Below are 18,563 nucleotides of genomic sequence, written 5' to 3'. Positions count from 1 at the left end.
ATACATTTGCAAAAATGTATAACCTGTTTTTGCTTTGTCATTATGGGGTATAGATGTGGGGTTAAAAAAAGATTGAATTTTAGAATAAGGCTGTAACGTAAAATGTGGACGTAGGGGTCTGAATGCACTGTAGATGGCATTCTTTCATTGCTCCATGTACTCTAGTCTGTCCACAAAATTCTAATTAAAAAAGGTACACCATATTTAAATGGAAGGCTTAAGATAAATGTACTTAAAACCCTATTGAATGTAAATTCCACCAAAAATCTGTTGGCCAGCAAGTGGGACGTTTGTTAGCGGTTGAATTACATTTATTCAGCACACTCAAGGGGAACCACTCCTGCAAAGCCTTTTACCATCTTCATGAAGTAAGCCTGAATATCAACTACTGAGAAGTGCATTTGAAAGGCGTAATATCGGAAATCGGGCCCTTTATGAATGATTACATTTGTCCATTACAAATGAAAAAATATTGAATATGTTAATTCAAAAACAATGTTGGCACTGAAATCACTCCATGTATGGAGTTCTGACCCCACTGTTCAGACATCATCCATGTCGTAGAGATTGGCAAATGAAAGGCATTTACATAGTACTGCATTTCAATATCAGATACTGTTAAAACGCCCTTTGAGTTGTCAAGTAAAAATTATTTTGTGAAACATTCTTCCGAAAGCAATGGTTTGGAAATAGTTGGCATGTAACTACAACAAAGGACTAGGCTTACATTAGTTACATATTCAAATATTAGTGTCCTTGAATGAACTGCATTTTATATCACTTAATAAGTGGACATACAATACTTGCTTGATTGGTCCATTTGAAAATATATATTTTTTTCTTGCCGTCACCGATATGGTCAATCTACATAGCCATAAAGGAGGTTAACTGTTCAAACATAACCCATGTCAGGTGCTGTGAAGATTGGAGAATGAGAGGCATATTTAACATAGCCAACTGATATGTATAAATGCACTTTGATTATCGTCAAGTAAACATTATTTTGTGAAACATTCACCTGCTCCGAAGTACATGGTGTTTTAAAATAGTTTGTTAAAAGCTAATTCAAATAGTTCCAAAGCTTTACCACGGCTTTTTGAGGTCCTTGACAGTTCAAGTAATTATATACACAGGTCTTATATGGTATTGGCATAATGCAAACGGAACTGCTTCTGTTATGATTGCTAATGCTATGACAACAAATGATAACTTGTGTAGTATCATCCTCTTAGGTTGTATATTTTAATACAAGTTACATTCCACGTTTAGCACCTATGTACATATACAGGTGTAGGATCTTAATTTGGCCAGTTTCTCACAGCAGAAAATATAAATTATTGTTCCTGGTAGATGCTCGTTGTTCAGGTCAGCAGATGGGTAGCTTCATCGGAAGGTCTTTTCATCTGGATTTGAGGAGCCCTTCAGATCCCAACAAATAAAAGCAAATTCAGGCACAAATACCAACTTCTCCGAACCTGTTACTCTTTTCAAATGGCTCTCTCAACAAATGTTTTACTTGTTTATGTAAATAAACTAAATCTATTATGGAATCATTACCTTTCTTGTCGTGTTCTTTGACAGAGAAAATATACACCAAGAAAAAAAGCCTGAGGAAAAGAGGAAACATTAGTCATATTCAGAAAGCACATTGAAAAATATATAAAAAAAAAAAAATCCATGTGACCCCAATCTTACTAACTAGCAGAAATAATGTGTTGATGTCCAAGTGAGCAATTTAGCAAAGACATTTGAGTTCCCCGTTTCTAGGGGTCAGGAGACAGCAGTCAGGAGTGTTGGGGCAGGACTGACAGTATTGAAGTGTGCCTAATAGGATTCATAAATGTCCAATCTGCCCTGCTGAACTGCCTCAACCATTCATCTGAAGCTGTGGGAGACCATGGGCCAAGAACTACCAGAACCAAATGTCTGATTTGTTTTTTTAAAGTGTCAGATTCTTGTTGTAATGAAAAGCACTATATAAAATACATTATTATAATACATACGGCTAGAAAGGCCAGGCCTCCTTGAACAGAAGCAGCCCACTCAAAGCTCAGCTGTTGTGTGATGAAGCCACCGAGCGTTGGACCACAAAACATCCTGAACAAATAAAACACACCTTTGTTAAGAATTCATATCTCCGAACTCCAACTCTCAAATTGTGCCTCAGGGACTTAATATAACAAAGACCGCAAGTACACACCCAAAGGACCACACTGCTCCAAACAATCCAGACACCAGTCCAAGAGTGCTCAGCCCCTCCTCAAATCCATTTTCACTGCCATTGGAAAATTATCAATATTATTTTGGATTCTGTACCTCGTGCATGATGATATCTGTTTTTCTAAGTGAAAATTGACATTGTAAATAAAGTATATTTGTATATGTGCGCAAGTGCCATGGTGTATGTAAATGGTCAACTCACTATGCACAGTCGAGTATTTCAGGGAAGGTAGGGATGGCAGTCATGCTAAGAGAGAATCCTATGATACCCAGCATGAAAACCACCAGCCACAGCTGACTAGAGACAAAAAAAGTATCATATTGGCTTCTAGTTAGCAATAATAGCAGGACAAGTAGTACATTCACACTGATAATAACAGATGCTGACCTCTTTATTTGCAGAATGGGGACAGGACCTAAGAACCAGAAGCCAGTCGCTGTAAACAAGCTTCCTAGCACCATGAACCACGGCCTCGTGGACTGCAAACACAACCAGAAGGTAAAATCACATTATTGTATATGTATAAAAGAGAAGTTGTGACTACAATACACCACTGGTATTGGTTGGTGTTGAATATAGTATATTATACAACGGGTGGGTCTAATCCTGAGTGGTGATTGGTTAAAACCACATTCCAGCCAGTGTCTATTCCACAAGTTACCACCGGCTAAATCTATTATGTTAAAATGCCTATTTACTCTGTTCCATCTGACTGCGCAATCCAGTGTCTCGTCAGCCCAGCCAGGCAATTTATAAACTTGATCTCAACTATAAAAAGCATCTAGACATTCTCACATTTCTTTTAGACTAACATTTAGTTTAACAGGAGATTTGTATAAACCTTGCTGTCTGTCTCGCCAACATTGTTTCAATATTCAAATTTGATCTCCAGCTGTACCACAGTAATGAACGTGTCGGGACGAGACAGGCAGGCAGCGTTTCTCAGCCCGTCGAAATCATGAATCAGCTAGCCTCAAGAAATGTCAATTGAAAAAAAGGTAAAACCAAACGAAGTGCAGCTAGTTTGCAGTTTTTCCAGCTTCAGTTTGAAGGGATTGTGTTAGCTGTGTTGTTGGATAGCTCCCCTGAACAAGTGTCCTGATGAGAGAGCACATTTTCTATGCCAGGCGAAATCGCACCTCATTAGGTCATTATTATGGATGATTCCAAATAAATGTCACTAGAAAACAGCTTAAACAAATGCAAATGCAGCTACTTTGCTGTTATTCTGACTGCAGTGTTTGACGTGACTAAGTTAGCCGTAGTTGGCAAGCTAGCAAGCAAGGGATAAGAACGTTGCCAGCCAGTATGGCAATGTAACATTTAGAATGAAAGTTCTGTCCATAGATACAGAACAAAAAGACTGAAAGAGTGGGTCGGGTCTCTGGCAACCGAACCGATAGAACGAATGACCAGCCAGCTTGGGTAGCAACCCTAGATTTGTGTCGGGATGAATAAATTCATCAAAATAACATTTCATGAAAATATGTCAATCACTATTTGAATATGCTGGTAACCAGTTGAATACAAGTGATAATGCCATTGAAGTCGGTGTTTGGAGGATATGTTGGCACGGTTTCCCAGCACTGGACTTCTCAGGCCAAACAACACCTGTGCCTATATATCCTCCAAACACTGGCTTTTCGGGCATTATCACTTAAGTGTAGTATTGTGTAGTCTAGTATTGGGGTTTATAGTATTGTAGTGTATTTTGTTGTGTAGTGTTGTATAGTGTTTCATATTATAGTATTGCATAGTGCATAGTATTTTGTATAGTGTGTTGTGTAGTGGTGTATAGTATAGCACAGTCTTGTGTAGTGTTGTATACTATATTGTAGTGTAGCATAGTGTTGTGTAGTGTTTTATAGTGTTGTGTAGCGTAGTGTTGTATAGTATAATGTAGCATAGTATTGTATATTACCACTGATTATTATTATTTGACCCTGCTGGTCATCTATGAACATTTGAACATCTTGGCCATGTTCTGTTATAATCTCCACCCGGCACAGCCAGAAAACGACTGGCCACCCCTCATAGCCTGGTTCCTCTCTAGGTTTCTCCTAGGAACCGTGTTTCTGCACCTGCATTGCTTGCTGTTTGGGGTTTTAGGCTGGGTTTCTGTACAGCACTTTGAGATATCAGCTGATGTACGAAGGGCTTTATAAATAAATGTTATTTGATATTAGTGTAGTATAGTATGTTGTATAGTGTGGTGTAGTATATTAGGTTGTATAGTATAATGTAATATAGCACAGTCTTGTAGTGTTGTATAGCGTCTTGTATAGTATAATGTAGTGTTGTATAGTGTAATGTAGTATAGCACAGTCTTGTATAGTGTTGTATAGTATAATGTAGTGTTGTATAGTATAATATACAATGTAGTATAGTGCTGCATAGTATAATGTAGTATAGTATAGTGTTGTATAATGTAGTATAGTGTTGTGTAGTATAATGTAGTATAGCACAGTCTTGTATAGTGTTGTATAGTATAATGTAGTGTTGTATAGTATAATATACAATGTAGTATAGTGCTGCATAGTATAATGTAGTATAGTATAGTGTTGTATAATGTAGTATAGTGTTGTGTAGTATAATGTAGTATAGCACAGTCTTGTATAGTGTTGTATAGTATAATGTAGTGTTGTATAGTATAATATACAATGTAGTATAGTGCTGCATAGTATACTGTAGTATAGTATTGTATAATGTAGTATAGTGTTGTGTAGTATAATGTAGTATAGCACAGTCTTGTATAGTGTTGTATATTATAATGTAGTGTTGTATAGTATAGTATAATATACAATGTAGTATAGTGCTGCATAGTAGAATGTAGTATAGTATAGTGTTGTATAATGTAGTATAGTGTTGTGTAGTATAATGTAGTATAGCACAGTCTTGTATAGTGAGGTATAGTATAATGTAGTGTTGTATAGTATAATGTAGTATAGTATAGTGTTGTATAGTATAATGGTGTATAGTACAGTGCAGTATAGTGCTGGATAGTATACTGTAGTATAGTACAATGTAGTATAGTGTTGTACAATGTAGTATAGTGCTGTATAGTATGTGGTATAATATAGTGTAGTGTTGTATACTATAGCATAGTGTTGTATAGTTCAGTGTGGTTGTATAGTATAATGTAGTATAGTGTAGTATACTATGGTGTAGTATAGTGTTGTATCGTATAATGGTGTATAGTGCAGTGCTGTATAATATAGGATACATTGTCGTATAGTATAATGTTGTATATTATAATGTAGTATAGTGTTGTATAGTAGAATATAGTGTTGTATAGTAGAATGTAGCATTGTATAGTACAATGTAGCATCATGTTGTATATTATCATGCAGTATAGTGTTGTATAGTAAAATGCAGTATAGTATACAGTTGTATAGTATAATGTAGAATAGAGTAGCACAGTGTTATATAATGTAGTATAATGTAGTAAAGTGTTGTATAGTATAATGTCGTATAGTGTATGGTAATGTAGTATGGTGTTGTATTGTATAGTGTTGCATAGTATAATAGTATAATGTAGTAGTGCTGTAAATGTATAGTGTTGTACACCGCAATGTAGCATTGTGTTGTACACCGCAATGTAGCATTGTGTTGTACACCGCAATGTAGCATTGTGTTGTACACCGCAATGTAGCATTGTGTTGTACACCGCAATGTAGCATTGTGTTGTACACCGCAATGTAGCATTGTGTTGTACACCGCAATGTAGCATTGTGTTGTACACCGCAATGTAGCATTGTGTTGTACACCGCAATGTAGCATTGTGTTGTACACCGCAATGTAGCATTGTGTTGTACTCCGCAATGTAGCATTGTGTTGTACTCCGCAATGTAGCATTGTGTTGTACACCGCAATGTAGCATTGTGTTGTACTCCGCAATGTAGCATTGTGTTGTACTCCGCAATGTAGCATTGTGTTGTACTCCGCAATGTAGCATTGTGTTGTACTCCGCAATGTAGCATTGTGTTGTACTCCGCAATGTAGCATTGTGTTGTACTCCGCAATGTAGCATTGTGTTGTACACTGCAATGTAGCATTGTGTTGTACACTGCAATGTAGCATTGTGTTGTACACTGCAATGTAGCATTGTGTTGTACACTGCAATGTAGCATTGTGTTGTATACTACCATGTTGTGTTGTGTAGTGATGTATAGTATAATGTAGTATAGTATAATGTAGCATATTGCTTTTTAGCATAGTGGTGTAATATATTAAGCAGCATAGTGTTTTATAGCATAGTGTTGTACAGTATAATGCAGCATAGTGTTGTATGGTATGATGCAGCATAGTGTTGTACAGTATAATGCAGCATAGTGTTGTATGGTATGATGCAGCATAGTGTTGTATGGTATGATGCAGCATAGTGTTGTATGGTATGATGCAGCATAGTGTTGTATGGTATGATGCAGCATAGTGTTGTATGGTATGATGCAGCATAGTGTTGTACGGTATGATGCAGCATAGTGTTGTATGGTATGATGCAGCATAGTGTTGTATGGTATGATGCAGCATAGTGTTGTATGGTATGATGCAGCATAGTGTTGTATGGTATGATGCAGCATAGTGGCATATAGTATAATGTAGCATAGTGTTGTATAGTATAATGTAGAGTTGTATACTATAGTGTAGCGTTGTATATTATTGTATAGTATAATGTAGTGTAGCATAGTGTTGTATAGTATAATGTAGTATAGTGCTGTGTAGTATATTGTGCTATAGTGTAGTGTTGTATTGTACAGTGTATTGTTGTATAGTGTAGTGTTGTATAGTGTTGTATACTACCGTGCAGTATAGTGTTGTATAGTATAATGTAGTAGTGTTGTAAACATATAGTGTAGGGTTGTATAGTGTAATATAGTATAATGTAGTATAGTGTAGTGTTGTGCAATATAGTGCTGTATACTATAGTGTAGTATAGTATGGTGTTGTATACTATAGTGTTGTATACTATAGTGCAGTATAATGTAGTAGTTTTGTAAACGTATAGTGTAGGGTTGTATAGTGGCATATAGTATAATGTAGCATAGTGTTGTATAGTATAATGTAGAGTTGTATACTATAGTGTTGCGTTGTATAGTATAATGTAGTGTAGCATAGTGGTGTATAGTATAATGTAGTATAGTGCTGTGTAGTATAATGTAGTATATTGTGCTATAGTGTAGTGTTGTATTGTATAGTTGTGTAGTGTTGTATAGTATAATATGGTATAGTGTTGTATACTACCGTGCAGTATAGTGTTGTATAGTATAATGTATTAGTGTTGTAAACGTATAGTGTAGGGTTGTATAGTGTAATATAGTATAATGTAGTATAGTGTGGTATAATGTAGTATAGTATAGTGTTGTGCAATATAGTGCTGTATACTATAGTGTAATATAGTATAATGCACTATAGTGTTGTATAGTATAATGTAGTATAGTGTGGTATAATGTAGTATAGTATAGTGTTGTGCAATATAGTGCTGTATACTATAGTGTAGTATACTGTAGTGTTGTATACTATAGTGCAGTATAATGTAGTAGTTTTGTAAACGTATAGTGTAGGGTTGTATAGTGGCATATAGTATAATGTAGCATAGTGTTGTATAGTATAATGTAGAGTTGTATACTATAGTGTAGCGTTGTATAGTATAGTATAATGTAGTGTAGCATAGTGGTGTATAGTATAATGTAGTAGTTTTGTAAACGTGTAGGGTTGTATAGTGTAATATAGTATAGTGTTGTATATGTAGGATAGTGTAGTGTTGTATAATGTAGTATAGGGTTGTATCGTATAATGTAGTGTTGTATCGTATAATGTAGTGTTTTATAGTATAATGTTGTATACTATAGTGTTGTATGGTATAATGTAGTATAGTGTTGAATAGTATAGTGTAGTGCTGTATAGTACAATGTAGTGTAGTATAGTGTAGCATAGTGTTGTATAGTATATTGTAGCGTAGTGTAGTGGTGTATAGTGTAGTGTTGTATCATATAATGGTGTATAGTATAGTGTAGTACAGTACAGTATAATGTAGCATAGTGTTGTATACATTAATGTAGCGTGGTGTTATATAGTACAATTTAGCATAGTGTTGTGTAGTGTAATGGTGTATAGTGTTGTATAGTATAATGTAGTGTATATACTGTAGCAGTGTTGTATAGTATAATGTAGTATAGTGTTTTATAGCATAGTGTTGCATAGTATAATGTAGCATAGTCTTGTATAGTATAATGTAGCATGGTGTTGTATAGTAAAATGTAGTATAGTGGTGTATAGTACAGTGTAGCATAGTGTAGTATAATGCTGTATACTATAGTGTAGTATATATAGTATACTGTAGTCTAGTCTGGTGTTGTGTAGTATAGTGTGGTATAGTGTCGTATACAATGGTGCGGTATAGTGTTGTATAGTATAATGTAGCATGGTGTTGTATAGTATAGAGTAGGGTTGTATAGTGTAATATAGTATAATAGTGTATAATGTAGATAATGTACATCGTGTTGTATAGTATAATGTAGTATAGTATAATGTAGCATAGTGTTGTTTAGTATAATGTAGTATAGTATAATGTAGCATAGTGTTGTTTAGTATAACGTAGCATTGTATAGTAGTGTTGTATAGTGTATAGTTGTATAGTATAATGTAGTATAGTGTCGTATACTATAATGTATACTATAATGTAACAGTGTTGTATAGTATAATGTAGTATAGTGTTTTTAGCACAGTGTTGTAATATATTAAGACGCATAGTGTTATAGCATAGTGTTGTATAATGTAGTATAGTTTTATAGCGTATAGTTATACAGTATAATGTAGCATAGTGTAGTTGTACAGTATAATGTAGCACAGTGTTGTATAGTATACTGTTGTATAGTGTAGTATAATGTAGCATATTGTTGTATATTATAATGTAGTGTAGTGATGTATAGTATAATATAGCGCTGTACAGTGTAATGTGTATAGTGTAGTGTTGTGTAGTGTGTATAGTGTAGTATAGTATAATGTAGCATTGTATAGTATAATGTAGTATAGTGTTGATTAGTATAATGTTGTATAGTATAATGTAGTATAGTATAATGTTGTATAGTGTAAATCAAATCAAATTTTATTTGTCACATGTGCTGAAAACAGGAATGCTTACTTACAAGCCCTTAACCAACAATGTAGTGTATTATAGTGTTGTAGTGTTGGGTTAACTGTACTCACAGGAAACCTGTCACTGATGATACCAAGCAGAGGTGAGGCTAGACAGTAAGGCAACGACAGACCAAGCAAGAGAAGACCCACATAACCTGGAGACAGGTCAAACTATATGGAAACAAAAACAGAAACATTAAGTTACCGAGATCCATCCTACTGGACATAATCGTATTTTGAAACGTGACAAATACATTCTCAAATATGAGACTTTCAAGTATACCAGGGTTGGGGTATTTCAGTTCAGTCAATTTAGGAAGTAAACTGAAATGGAATTCACCTCAACCCTTGTGTATGCTTTGATTTACCGTATCAATGGCATATATGGACAAGGTCGCATCTAGAAAGCCGAGTCCAGAACTCAGGGTGAATGTGGCAAAGCATATGAGGACTATCTTCAGACGCGTGAACAGCCTGAAGAAGGAGTCCTTGCTAGGATCAGCAGCTGAACAATCAGAATAATATAACAGGAAATATCATCACAGGAATCATTTCATAATGACAAAGAGAAAACATTTGGTCTCAACACGTATCTTTTAGACTCAGATAACTTAAACATTTAGGTAAAACTTTACACAAGTTAACACTTTTCTTTAAAAGTGGGGGACATAAGGTATTTAGAAATATATTACAGACGGCTAACTATTAGTTAAAAGTTCATAAACCATAAATAAACCGTTACCAAAGCTTGGTAAGATGTACATGTTGAAGGGGACCATGAGAAATAGGAAGCATCCCAGAGCCATGAAAGGAACATTGTATCCAAACGACTGATACAGCCATCCACCTATTGGTGGTCCCAGTATAAGACCCAGCCCTGTAAAGATCTCCAGACTACCCTAAGAAGACAACACAATATTCAACTAAGTAAATGTGCACATTCAGTTTTAACTCGTACCCACAGGCTTATATTTACAAAGTAGAAGGATCTGCCTTAAAATGTTGTTTGTATGGCTTCCAGTTCCAAATAGAATAGAATCATCATCATATTATTATTATGACCAAATAGAGGAACTAATTACAATGCTCATTGCTAAGGATGCTTTCAGACAGACGAATGGTGCCAAACTCTTGGGATACAAAACATTTTAACCTCAACCATAATGCTTTTTTGAATGAACATGGTATTTAATTCCACCACATAACATACAGACTCTTACACAAGGGTTGGCTGACTAAACTCACCAGAACAGTTGCTATACTGTTTGGGAAAACTTTTGTTGAAACTGCAAAAGAAGAGGTCATTGCAGCACTGAAGCCCACAGCGTCAACAGACCTTATGATAAAGCACAGGATAATAAAAGTAGCTCCGTCAGGAACTTTGTCGAGTAAGCTGTAAAACAAGAACAGGAAAATAATTAGATGAAAATATGTATTTGTCCATGTTGAGTAAAAATTGTAGGAGGGCACTTAAAAAAATAGTGTTCTCAATAGAACTTTGCCTGGAATCTGTTGATGGATAACTAACTTATTTAAGTAGTCATCTGCCATTAATCACAATAGACAGTATGAGATGCTTGCAGAACACTATCAAATCTCACTCACCCAAAGAGAATGGTGCACACTGACGACACAAATAAGCCTGAAATTAGCATGAACTTTGCCCCGATCTGAACAATCTGAAAGGAGAGATAAGCATGTGTTGTGTGTGTGAAAAGACATATTGCAAGCAGAGTAGTCTGATGACTAAACGTAGTATGCATCCCGAATGCCACCCTGTTCCCTATGAAGTGCATTACTTTTGACCAGAGCACTATGGTACCTAATCAGAAGTACATAGGGAACAGGGTGAAAGTATTCACACCCCTTGACTTATTCCACATTTTGTTGTGTTACAGCCCGAATTTAAAATGGATTAAAATTGAGAATGTGTCGCACTAGCCTAAACACAATACCCCATAACGTCAAAGTGGAAATTGACAAATTATTTTTAAATGAAAAGCTGAAATGTCTTGAGTCAATAAGTATTCAACCCCTTTGTTATGGCAAACCGAAATAAGTTCAGCAGAAAGAAATGTGTGCAATAAGTGTTTAACATGATTTGTGAATGACTACCTCATCTGTACCCCGCACATACAATTATCTGTGAAGTCCCGCAGTCGAGCAGTGAATTTCAAACACAGGTTCAACCACAAAGACCAGGGAGGTTTTCTAATGCCTCGCAAAGATGGGCACCTATTGGTATTTGAGCATGGTGAAGTTTTTGTGGTTTATATATTACCCCCCTTTTTCTCCCCAATTGTGATCTTGTCTCATCGCTGCAACTCCCCAACGGGCTCCGAAACATGATCCGCCAAACAGCGCTTCTTAACACCCACCCGTTTAACCCGGAACCCAGCCGTACCAATGTGAGCTTGATAAGCCAAGTAAAACCCTCCGGCTAAACCCTCCCCTAACCCAGATGACGCTGGGCCAATTGTGTGCCGCCCTATGGGACTCCCGGTCACAGCTTGAGATCAAACCCGGGTCTGTAGTGACGCCTCAAGCACTGTGATGCAGTGCCTTAGACCGCTGCACCACTCAAGAGGCCATGGTGAAGTTATTAATTACACTTTGGATGGTGTATCAATACACCCAGTTACTACAAAGATACAGGGGTCCTTCCTAACTCAGTTGCCGGAGAGGAAGGAAACTGCTCAGGGGTTTCACCATGAGGCCAATGGTGACTTTAAACCAGTTACAGAGTTTAATGACTGTGATAAGAGAAAGGGATGGATCGACATTGTAGTTACTCCACAATACTAACCTAAATCACAGAGTGAAAAGAATGAAGCCTGTACAGAAACAAAAATATTCCAAAACATGCAACCTGATAGCAATAAGGCACTAAAGTAAAACTGCAAAAAATACTTCATGTCCTGAATACAGTGTTATGTTTGGGGAAAATATATTTTATAATATTAAGATTTTTTAAATTGTGATTTATCAGGGGTGCTGGGAGGAAAATTCTTCTTTCAGCAGGACAATAACCTAAAACACAAAACCAAATATATACACTGGAGTTGCTTACCAAGATCACATTGAATGTTCCTGAGTGGCCTAGTTACAGTTGACTTAAATCAACTTGAAAATCTATGGCAAGACTTGAAAATGACTGTTTAACAATTATCAACAACCAACTTGACAAGAGCTTGAAGAATTTAAAAATGAACAATTTGCAAATATTGTACAATCCAGCTGCACAAAGATCTTATTAGACTTACCCAGAATGCCTCACAGCTGTAATCACTGCAAAAGGTGATTCTAGCATCTATTGACTCAGGGGTGTGAATGCTTATTTAAATGAGATATATGCTAACATTTCTAAAAACATGTTTTCACTTTCTCATTATGGGTATTGTGTGTAGATGGGTGGGAGTAAAACATTTAATATATTTTGAATTCAGGCTGTAACAACTAAATGTGGAAGAAGTCAAGAGGTATGCATACTTTCTGAAGCCTAGTAGCCTAGTTATTCAAAATACTTACATATTTACCCAGTACTACGGAGCCCACCAGATTAAACAGAGCATAGCAGCCAAATATAAGGCCAATGACAGTCTGACTGGCTCCTTTTTTCACGGCCTGTATAGAGACAACATACATACAGTAAAGCTCCTGTATCTATCAATAAATTACTATATCAAACATACAGATACTGCAAAACACCAAAAAGCTTGGTGAAAAAGCTTCAGTTATGATTGTGTACAAGCTGTTGTTTTCCTTTTGGAAAGAGAAGGCATGTGCTTCACAAAATACTTTGGAAAACAGTCACAACAGTTAACTTTATGGAAAAGATGGGCAGGGACTCTGCTGTCCTAGCATCAGGGGGAAGCTCATTCCACCATTGGGATGCCAGGACAGAAAAGAGCTTTGACTGGGCTGAGTGGGAGTTGACCTCCCGTAGGGTTGGGAGTACCAAGAGACCAGAGGTGGCAGAACAGAGAGCTCAGGTTGGGGTGTAGGCTTTGAGCATAGCCTGAAGGTAGTTCCTCTTGCTACTCCATAGCAAGCACCATAGTCTTGTAGTGGCTACGAACTTCAACTGGAAGCCAGTGGAGTGTGCAGAGGAGTGGGGTGACTTAGGAAGGTTGAACACCAGGCGGGCTGCAGCGTTCTGGATAAATTGCAGGGGTTTGATGGCACAAGCAGGGAGCCCAGCCAACAGAGACCTGCAGTAGTCCAGACAGGAGAAGTGCCTGGATTAGGACCTGGGCCACTTTCTGTTATACTCTGTTGTAGAGCAGGGCTTTCCAACCCTGTTCCTGGAGAGCTACCGTCCTGTAGGTTCACTCCAACCCTAATCTAGTGCACCTGATTCTAATAATTAGCTGAATCAGGTTAGTTACAATTGGGGTTGGAGCAAAAACCTACAGAAGGGTTAGCTCTCCAGGAACAGGGTTGGAGAGCCCTGTCGTAGAGCATGAACCTGCAGGAGTGAGTTTCTGGTTTGCATGAGTTGATGTGTGACTGAGTATCCATTGTATGCGTTGGTGCTTTTCTCGTTTCCAACACATTATACAAATACAACCACTTGTCAGTCATGACATCTAGTCTGAACTGGTATCTTACATCCAACCATTACAATTAAGTGTACTTTACTATGGTACTGCTAAACATTAACTTAGTAATATTTAAATTCTAGAATCTGAATAAAGAAATCATGATTCTGCATAATAATTCCGCATTAACTCACAGTTTAGTATATTGTTACGTTCTCCAGCAAGAAAACCATATATCACTCAAACAGAAGGGTGAACTAACAAAGAGTCGCTGACAACCAAAACAAAACAGGTAGGGGTTTTAGGAGGGGTTCTGAAAGACACTCATGGGGGTGTCCACTGCAAGTTGCCTAGCAACAACAACTGGAACCTAAAAGATACCCACCATTAACACTAAATCTGCTCAAGAAGAGGCAAACAAAAGAAAAACCCCACACAACGTAAAGACAGGAAGCAAACCAAAACAGTGGCACAAAATTACATCAAATAGGGAGCGCCAACTAAAGGTGTTGACCCTCCACATCTCTCAAGACAACTGATGATCGTGGACTTCAGGAAACAGCAGAGGGAGCACCCCCCCTATCCACATTGACAGGACAGCAGTGGAGAAGGTGGAAGTTGTAAGTTCCTCGGCGTACATATCACTGACAAACTGAAATGGTCCACCAACACAGACAGGGTGGTGAAGAAGGCGCAACAGCGCCTCTTCAACCTCAGGAGGCTTAAGAAGTGGCTCGTCACCTCAAACACTCTCAAAAACTTTTACAGATGCACAATTGAGAGCATCTTGTCGGGCTGTATCATCGCCTGGTACGGCAACTGCACCACCCCAGTGCTCTTCAGACAGTCGTGCAGTCTGCCCAATGCATCACCGGAGGCAAATAACCTGTGCTCCAGGACACCTACAGCACCCGATGTCACAGGAAGGCCCAAAAGATCATCAAGGACAACAACCACCCGAGCCACTGCCTGTTCACCCCGCTACCGTCCAGAAGGCGAGGTCAGTACAGGTGCATCAAAGCTGGGACTGAAAACAGCTATCTCAAGGCCATCAGACTGTTAAACAGCCATCACTAGTAGAGAGGCTGCTACCTACATACTTAATTGAAAATATATTATTTAACCTTTATTTAACTAGGCAAGTCAGTTAAGAACAAATTCTTATTTAAATGACAGCCTAGGGCCACTGGGTTAACTGCCTTGTTCAGGGGCAGAACAGATTTTTACCTTGTCAGCTCGGGGATTCGATCTAGCAACCTTCACGGTTACTGGCCCAACACTAACCACTAGCCTACATGCCTCCAATAATAAATGTTATACTAGTCAATTTATTAATGCCACTTTAATAATTTTTACATATCTTGCATTACTGATCTCATGTGTATACTGTATTCTACACTATCTATTGCATCTTGCCTATGCCGCTCTGACATTGCTCATCCAATGACACATTCCATTTGTTGTGGAATTGTTAGATATTGCTGCACTGTCTGAACTAGAAGCACAAGCATTCCACTACACTCGCTATAACATCTGCTAACCATGTGTATGTGACCAATAACATTTGATTTGACTTGATTTGTGTGAAGGATGGTATTGTTCTCTTTTTAACAGAAATATATGCCTTATAGAAATAGGACATGTTAATCACAAAACATAGCGTGACTGCAGAAAAGCTGTTGTTAATCTGGGGTGTCGACTGTGCTAACCCCAAGGTTGAGACAAGATGGGAAAATGCTGAATAACAAGAAAACAGGAACTGAGGAATGTGTAGAAACCAACAAATCAGTTCAATCTTCACAAATAACATTCCGGACATTTGAATCCTGAGTGCTGTGTCTGGACACCACCGATAGGCTAGCAAGTTTAAACCACGCTAAGCCTCTACTGTGACAGGCCAACTCTGAAGTTGGAACTACCACTGAAACAGTATAAAAGAAGATGTCTGTACTATTTCAGTCAGTTCCCTGCTTTACCCTGCGTGGTGATACAGTGAACCCGTATATACGAAAATTGCATTTACCATTCTGAGCTTATGTTAAATAAAAATACTTAAAGTATATTCGGTGACTTTGAATCACATTTTATCCTGATACCAGATTTGATTGACGCAACCTTTCACATTTGACAACAGGTGCACTGGGCCAGCCACTCGTAAATAGCACCTGGGCCAGCACAGGTGAAACGACTTCCCACTAACGAGATGGCAACCAGCACAGGTGTAACACATATTGACTAACGAGGTGACACCAATCGGTAATCCTCTTTCCGTCTCGCATAGTAGGTGGCTGATGCACAATAAATTGTGCGATATCCGATATACCACAGAAGACACCAATCGGTGCGCCCTACGTGCTAACGAGCTATACGGCTAAAGTCCAACCTCAACTTAAATCTGAAAAAACAAAACCTGTAACAATATTTCATACGCAATGAGGAAGTAAAACTGTTGGTAGGCTATTCCACAATACCTCTTTGGGGAAGAATGGTCCCAGTATAGAGTAACAAATCATCGAGCTGAAGTTGACAGATGCGATTGATATCAATGTGAGGATCTGATGTCTTGTCATCCTTTGATTAGGAATACTTGTTGGTTCTTCTACTGTGCTGTCATCTACAGAAATAATACAAATAAAAAAAACAGTGAATACAATTTGGGCATTAAAAAACAAGGAATCGTTAAATTAGAACATGACATACTTGCTGTCTGAGTAAGACTGTAACAACGTTTAGGCAACCAACAAGTGCATTCCTTAAATGTAGCTCATTTATAATATCTGTAGTGGTAGGACTTTCATTCGTTGAATTCGCCTACAAACTCTGAAGACATTTTAAATTAGACACTTGAGATGAATTGAGAAACAATGTTTTATTAGATTACATAGAAAAACGGCAATTTATATAATTTAATTTCACCGACCTGTTTGTTGAACTTCATCAGAATCCATATTGTTGTCATTCATAGATTATCCTACTAATCCGGATTGCTATTCAAATCACAAATGCCGAGACTGAAATGTCTGTTACATGAATAACGTTAGATACTGCTTCATAAAGTTAGGGAAACCAAATGTGTCACAATGTGGCCTGTTAAATTCGTAAATGACTCTTCGGCGCCAGTGGACATCTCAGAAATATCGTGCCCTTGAATAAGGACTGGAGAATGAGCACTATGGTCGAGAATTCGCCAAAACCTGGAGTCTGGAGGAGGCCTGGGTTTTATTTATTACAACTATTCTGTTGATAAACGTTTCTTAAAAGGAACGAAACGTGTAGAGACCTAGCTGAATTTGTCCAATAGAAACTGTCGTTTTAATTGCAAAACGAAACGTTTTGTAACTGTTTGGACTAATGCTTACACCCCTGACAAATCGAGAGTTGTGAAACTAACATTTTGAGTAGGGGTGGCTTGGTGACGTTTGATAAATCCCCCCCTACACACACTGTGAATAGACTGGTGACGTTTGATAAATCCCGCCCCCTCACACACACACACACACACACACACACACACACACACAGAAGAGACATAGATATGTGTCTTCAATGTTATACATTTTATTAAGTGTTTGGAAATCAGTTAGACCTATCTTTAATGATATATCTTCTGATATATATTCTGGACAAAAATCATTGTATACAATTGAAAAAAAATTAAGAAAAATCCATCTAGGCAATACAATAATATTAATTTAGGTGGTGATGACAATAACACAATGACCACACCATACTGTATATACTGTCTGTATTATACAATACTGTCTGTATTGTATAATACGCATTGAAGTCTTGCTGTATGACACAGTAGAGTAACAATGCTAAGCATTGAATAGTTGAATCATCACATAACTTGTCTACAATACCGTTTCAAATAAACCTGCAGATATACTTTAAAAAAAAGCAGCACCAGACATGTTAATTACTGAACAACATGTTCACAAATTAATCAGTCAATCAAAAATAAATTAAAATCTGAAAATATAAAAATTATAACTTTGATGTCTTCAATACCATGTGACACTATTAGCACTAATGCGGACAATCTCTATCAAAAAGCAGCAGCAACTCCAAGGAGGCAAAGCACTTCACATTCAAATGCAATGTTCAAGTAGCATCTTTAAACACCACCAGTGACTGACTAAAACACAGAGCCAACCAAGTTTATACACCATAATGTTACATTAATTCAGAGGTTAGCTTGTCTTTTTGTTGTTGTTGTTGTTGTATGATTTAACATGAGTTGACCGATCTGGCAGCAGGTGGGATTTCTACTGTATAAACTTTGTCCCAGATAACGTGATCCATGCATTTGATTTACACATGCGTTAAATTGTTGTTTTTCATTGGGTCTACTAAAAGAGATGATTGGCAGAAAGTTAGGTCTAACATTGATAATATACAGGTGTTACAATTTATTTATGAATGTGTTCCAATTAATGTTGTAGGGGAGTATGTGGTCATACAATAACATTTACATAATGGCTTGTCAATAATGGCACAACTTAGGGAAATGTGGATATTCCTATAGGATCACTTCATAGAAGTGATGTTATAAATAACTTCTAAATAAACTCTAATACCTCTAATTCCTTCAAACTCATCTTGTTGTCTTTCCACAATCAATATGGTCTCCTTTCTCACAATACATCATTTCAACACTTTTG

At 37.3% G+C, this 18,563-nt stretch overlaps 1 protein-coding gene across 1 annotated transcript; it reads right to left on the bottom strand.

Moving 5' to 3' along the window:
* Positions 1 to 454: 454 nt before the first annotated feature.
* Positions 455 to 17,079, bottom strand: LOC120023110 (MFS-type transporter SLC18B1-like). Its single transcript, XM_038967083.1, has 14 exons — positions 16,820 to 17,079; positions 16,371 to 16,513; positions 12,887 to 12,982; positions 10,964 to 11,037; positions 10,604 to 10,751; positions 10,101 to 10,257; positions 9,727 to 9,863; positions 9,428 to 9,529; positions 2,609 to 2,700; positions 2,423 to 2,518; positions 2,201 to 2,275; positions 2,004 to 2,097; positions 1,558 to 1,607; positions 455 to 1,419 (listed from the first exon to the last, which is right to left on the bottom strand). The coding sequence occupies exons 1-14, from the start codon at positions 16,860 to 16,862 to the stop codon at positions 1,362 to 1,364; spliced, it is 1,365 nt and encodes a 454-aa protein (XP_038823011.1). The 5' UTR covers positions 16,863 to 17,079; the 3' UTR covers positions 455 to 1,361.
* Between the last annotated feature and the right edge of the window lie 1,484 nt (positions 17,080 to 18,563).

This window comes from Salvelinus namaycush, chromosome 28 (genome assembly GCF_016432855.1).
Source record: "Salvelinus namaycush isolate Seneca chromosome 28, SaNama_1.0, whole genome shotgun sequence".
Lineage (NCBI taxonomy): Eukaryota > Metazoa > Chordata > Actinopteri > Salmoniformes > Salmonidae > Salvelinus > Salvelinus namaycush.
This window is presented reverse-complemented; position numbering and strand designations above follow the sequence as displayed.

What these genes read in the sequence shown, in the direction of transcription:
- LOC120023110 (XM_038967083.1), bottom strand. Translation starts at nt 16,862, where the DNA reads ATGAATGACAACAATATGGATTCTGATGAAGTTCAACAAACAG. An exon ending in CCCATTCTGCAAATAAAGAG is followed by an intron (nt 2,519 to 2,608) that starts GTCAGCATCTGT and finishes TTTTGTCTCTAG; the next exon opens with TCAGCTGTGGCTGGTGGTTT. An exon ending in CAAAGAACACGACAAGAAAG is followed by an intron (nt 1,420 to 1,557) that starts GTAATGATTCCA and finishes TGGGATCTGAAG; the next exon opens with GGCTCCTCAAATCCAGATGA.